The sequence below is a fragment of the Argentina silus genome (assembly GCF_951799395.1).
Source record: "Argentina silus genome assembly, chromosome: 14".
Classification (NCBI taxonomy): domain Eukaryota; kingdom Metazoa; phylum Chordata; class Actinopteri; order Argentiniformes; family Argentinidae; genus Argentina; species Argentina silus.
The window spans coordinates 6,190,102-6,195,101 of NC_139668.1; the positions used below are offsets into that span (position 1 = coordinate 6,190,102).

Sequence of the window (5,000 nt, forward strand, 5' to 3'; positions counted from 1 at the left end):
GAGTGATCAGTCCTGCGAGCGTGTGAGCCTTCCTTCACTTGCCTATGCTGGACCTGCCCTCGATGCTGATCTTTACCTCCTGAGTGAGGAACGACGGCTTGGGAAGAGTCAGGGGAGGCTCCTCCTCCGGCTTCTCCACCTTGCGCCCCTCGGGGGCCGACCATCTCCTCTTACGGCCCCCCGACGCTGGAGGCTTGGCGCTGGGCTCTGACGGATCAGAAGGCTGGGTGGCTTTCTCCCCGAACCTCAGTTCTCCATTCTCCGAGCCGGTCGGACCACCCCCGCCCCCGCCTCCGTTCCCGGAACTCCCTCTCTGACCGAGGCCGTTCTCCTGCTCTGTGTGCCTGGCTCCCCCCCCTCCTCCCCTGGCTGCTCCAGCCCCAGTCTTGGGGTGTTTGAGTGGGCCGTGGATGAGGCCGTGGTTAGCGCTGCTGGTGGTGGTCACCTCCAGGGACTGGGCCTTCTCCAGGGAGCCGTTCCTCAGGTTCTTCAGGGTGAGGGAGATGCAGACGTCCCCCACAGAGAGCTTGGAGCAGGGCAGCTCCAGGAGCTGGCTGGTCCGGTCTGGGCAGCACGACGACCAGCCTTGGCCAAACACAAAGAAGGGGTACTCTGCCAGCACCTCCACACTCACCTGGGAGGAGAGGGAGGAGAGAGGGAGGAGGAGAGGATAGTGGGGGGAGGGGTCAGAACAGGGAGAAACAAAGAGAACAGGGGGAGGAAACATAAAGATGAATGATCATTATATCATTGCTAAACCTGTTTCACATGGCAAAGTTCCTATTATAATGTATGCACACTTCATTGCATAGACCTAACATGTATGGATTCAAATCAGGAACCACCTGCAAGAAATATGTGAGAACCACAGAAGAGGAGCAGAGAGGGGGAGAGAAGAGGAGCAGAGAGGGGGAGAGAAGAGGAGCAGAGAGGGGGAGAGAAGAGGATCAGGGAGGGGGAGAGAAGAGGAGCAGGGAGGGGGAGAGAAGAGGAGCAGAGAGGGGGAGAGAAGAGGAGCAGAGAAGAGGGAGAGAAAAGTAAGGAGGACTTCGAAAAAATGGTCAGCCTGTGAGCAGAAGTGTATCAAAGACAGAGAGAGGAGTGAGAGAGGAGGAGGAGGAGGGAGAGAGGAGGGAGAGAGGAGGGAGAGAGGAGGGAGAGAGTTAAAGGCTGCTTTGAGTGGGTGGCTGGACCCAAGTGCGGACAGATGAAAAAGATTATGAACCTTGAACATAGGCCCTTAGAGACAGAGAGAAAGAGAGAGAGAGAGAGGGGGAGAGAGAGGGAGAGAGAGAGAAAGAGAAAAAGAGAGAAACAAAAAATGAACAGGAACAAAGAGAAAGAGAACACAGAGACATGAAGAATGACTCAACATCACCCCTTTCTCCCACGCAAACAACACACACCAATCTTGGGACACTCTGAGACCGAATAGCCCTCTACAGTGGCCAAAGCGGCCCTAATACCATTATCCATATGATTCTATGCAGCTGGGCTTTCATACATACTATAATTCATTGATCTTAGAAGGCTTTTGATCCTCCTACCAGGAACACATGTGTAGCATGTCTGTCATCCCAGCGCACCGGAGATTATTATGAGGGAAGAGGGAAAGTCATACATGGTTTGTAGATACGAGATAACTATGCTGCCGCGTCTAGCTTGAACCACGGGCGCAGCGAGATACTTGTCCCATGTAATAGATAGTGGAGACGGTGGATATCGTTAGAAGTGTTCTTAGAAGGGTTCTTAGAAGTTTTAGAACCGCCCTTAGAATCGTTCTTAGAAGCTCTCTTCGAAGGTTTAGAAGCGCTCTTAGAAGAGTTCTTAGAAGTGTCAGAAGTGTTCTTAGAAGCCATCTCGGGAGTTTTCTTAGAAGTCTATCTGGTGAGACCGTGGCGAGAAATGATGGTCACACACTCGAGAGAGAGAGAGTGAATACAGCTCTATGATGTCTATGATATGGAACAAAGGCGTTCGATAATACATCCAGTCAGTTACAGACGCGAGCAACAACCGTCGTCACACTGAACAATGACCTATTTCGGTTTCCAAAAACGGGCCTAAGGCATTGATCAATGTACCCTTAATAATACATAAACTGTTACCCTGGCAGGCAGGAACCAGATCCTCACATGTGAATAATGACTGCAGTATATCTCCCTGAACTCAAGTCAACTCATACAACCCCCTCATACAGCCCCCTCATACAGCCCCCTCATACAGCCCCCGCCATACTGAATAAGTTGTGATAATGAATGAACCCTCAAAAATAAAAGGAAGCAGTACCCTGACCTTTTAATTATCAAATATAATATATGTCCAAAAAATTCACCACACCCCCAGCATAAAGTGTTGACCATACAATAACCCCTCCTCACCTCTAAGACTACTATGAAGTATCTATTCATCAGTGGAGGCTGGTGGAATTAGAAATCTGTGGACGACTCATTGCAATGCATGGAGTGGAATGAAGAAATCGTCATTCCGTTCCCTGCATTACAATGAGCCCGTCTTCCGATGTCTACCTCCACCGGCCTCCCCCGCCTCGAGTGTCCCCCCGTACTGCAGCCGCCTCCCCCTTCGCGTCCTCACCTGAGCGCGGTGCTCGCCCACAGAGAACTGCACGATGGCGAAGTTGGGGGTGTGGCTGCCGTCGATGCGTTCCACCGTGGACGAGTCTATCTTCAGTTCGTTGCTGATCTCGGCGCTCTGGATGAAGTCCTCCGTCTTCAGGTCCTCCACGCGCTTCAGCTCGCCGTCCGCCAGCTGGATGATGGAGCCTTTGAAGAAGTAGGGGGGCAGCGAGGAGGGGGGGGCCGAGGAGAGGGGGGGCGTCTGCTGGACCACGGGGAGGTGGAGCTGGGCTTGGACCACGGACCCCCCTTTCGCGGGGTGGGGGGCGTAGGGGGCCGGGGCCTCGAAGATGTGGGGCTCCCCTTTAGGGTGGCTGTGGTGGTTGTTGTTGGTGGTGGAGGTCGTTGTGGCGACGTAAGTGTGGGGGAGCGTGGCGGGGAAGGGCTGGGCGGTGGTCGCTGCGCAGATGGCGGCCTCGAGGCTGGCGACCCCCCCGCTCCCGCTGACGGGGAGGATGACGGGCTGGGCGCCAGGGATGAGCAGGTGCTGGGGCAGGCTGGCGTGGTAGCTGATTGGCTGCTGTCCTCCACTGCCGCCGCCGCCGCCGCCCCCACCGCCCGCGATGTAGCCGATGATGGGCGTCGTCTGTCCGGAGGAGTAGAAGTTAGTGGAGGGGAGGCCCAGGGAGAGGGGCTCGCTGGCGCTGTGGGTGGTCTGGATGACCGTGTGGGGGGACAGTGTGCTGACGGCTGCCTTGAGACTGTCCACACTGAGTGGGGGAGGGAAGGTGAACGTGGAGGACGTGGAGGAGGAGGAGGGGGTGCGAGACACAGACTTGCCCAGGTGATGGCCTCCTTTCTCGGGGTGCGGAGAGGACCTGTGGAGCTTGTCTGGGCTTCCTCCACCCGAGTGGTGGTCCGCGAGGCCGCCGTGGCTGTTGGGCACCAGCATGAGAGAGGTCCGCAGCCCTGAGGGATCATGGGAGATGTAGTCCGAGGGGAAGACGAGGTGGCGGGCCTCGTAGTGGTGGGAGGAGCTCTGCTGCTGGTGGAGCTGGAGGTGGGAGGAGGAGGAAGAGGAGGATGATGAAGAGGAGGAGGAGGAGGTTCCTTTGCTTCCGTGCTTCCCCAGGCTGCCCTCGTGGGGGGGTCCGTAGCGCCGGCCCTTCTCCAGCTCCCCGTTGAGCAGCTCCCTGGGCCTGGACCCCCCCTGGCTCTCCTCCTTCCTGGGTGGCGGGGGGGGTCCGTCGGTGTACTGGACCAGGACCTGAGACCCCCCGCTCAGTGCCAGGGTGTGGTGGGGGTGGAAGTGGAGGGGCAGGTGGCCCCCGTGGAGGGGGGAGGGGGCAGTCCTGGGGGGCATGCTGAGGGAGGAGCCGGAGATCTGGACGTACTGGGGGGCTCCGTCTGATTGGGCCAGACCTTGAGGAGGGGGCGGGCGCCCCACCGGGTGATGCTGGTCCAGCTTAGAGGCCTGAGGGAGGGAGGAAAGGGAGGAGAGGGAAGAGAGGGAGGAGAGGGAGGAGAGGGAGGAAGTAGTGCTGTAGGGCTGGTGGTGGTGGTGGTGGGGGGGTCTGTGGTGCGTGGAGGTGACGGGGGGCGGAGGAGGAGGGGGAGGCGGAGGGGGGAGGAGCTGGGAGGAGATGTAACCGGCGTAGGGGCTGGCGTAGGGCGAGGAGATGAACTGGAGGTTGGGGGGCAGCTGGGTGTACTGGAGGGCGCCCCCCACCCCCGGCGCCGCCAAGCCCCCCTGGCACAGGGACGACGTGTAGATCGCCGGGAGCGACGTCACCGCCCTGGGCGCCGCGTGGGACGAAGACGAGGACAAGGGCGAGGAGGAGGAAGAGTAGGCGAGGGTGGAGGACAGCGGTTTGTACTGGGGCCCGTCCGACTCGCTGGGAGTGCTGGTCCGCTGGCCGCCGCCGCCGCCGGCGCTGGCCACGCTGGCGAGCCACGCCAGGTTCTCGCCGCGCTGGCTCTCGCTGGCGGGAGGCATCGCCAGGGGGCGCTCTTCGGGGGTCAGGGTGCAGGCGGGGATCTCCCTCTCCCTCTTCTTCGGTGGTAGACACTCGTTGCTGCGCTCCTGGTTGGACTTCATGGTTGCTGTTCGCTCTTCGTCTTTCTATGCACTTGCTTTTTGTCTCTCGGAATCTTTCTCTCTCTCTCTCTCTCTCTCTCTCTGGCTGGCTCTGTCTATATCCCGATGGGATCTCTTTATATTTGAATCTTTCTTTGGCTCTCTTCCGATTCTCTCTTTCTCCCACTCTCGATGGTGCTCTGTCTCTCTCTCTCCCTATTTGAATCTGTGTGACTCTCTATCGGTCTGTCTGTCTCTCTGTCTGTCTCTCTGTCTGTCTGTCTCTCTCTCTCTCTGTCTATCTGTCTCTGTCTCTCTCTCTCTGTGTATGTCTTGGTAAGCTCTGT

General features: G+C 58.2%; 1 protein-coding gene across 2 annotated transcripts in view; it reads right to left on the reverse strand.

Annotated features, from left to right (window-relative positions):
* Positions 1 to 5,000, reverse strand: part of atxn1a (ataxin 1a) — a 33,010-nt gene that overhangs the window by 2,737 nt on the left and 25,273 nt on the right. For both annotated transcript variants that reach the window (XM_083684576.1, XM_083684577.1), the window contains exons 2-3: positions 2,596 to 5,000; positions 1 to 634 (exon numbers count right to left, since the gene is read on the reverse strand). The exon at positions 1 to 634 is cut by the window's left edge and continues 2,737 nt beyond it; the exon at positions 2,596 to 5,000 is cut by the window's right edge and continues 263 nt beyond it. In XM_083684576.1, coding sequence (XP_083540702.1) covers positions 35 to 634; positions 2,596 to 4,674 — 2,679 coding nt within the window. In that variant the 5' untranslated portion in view covers positions 4,675 to 5,000 and the 3' untranslated portion in view covers positions 1 to 34. The remainder of the gene's footprint in view (positions 635 to 2,595) is intronic.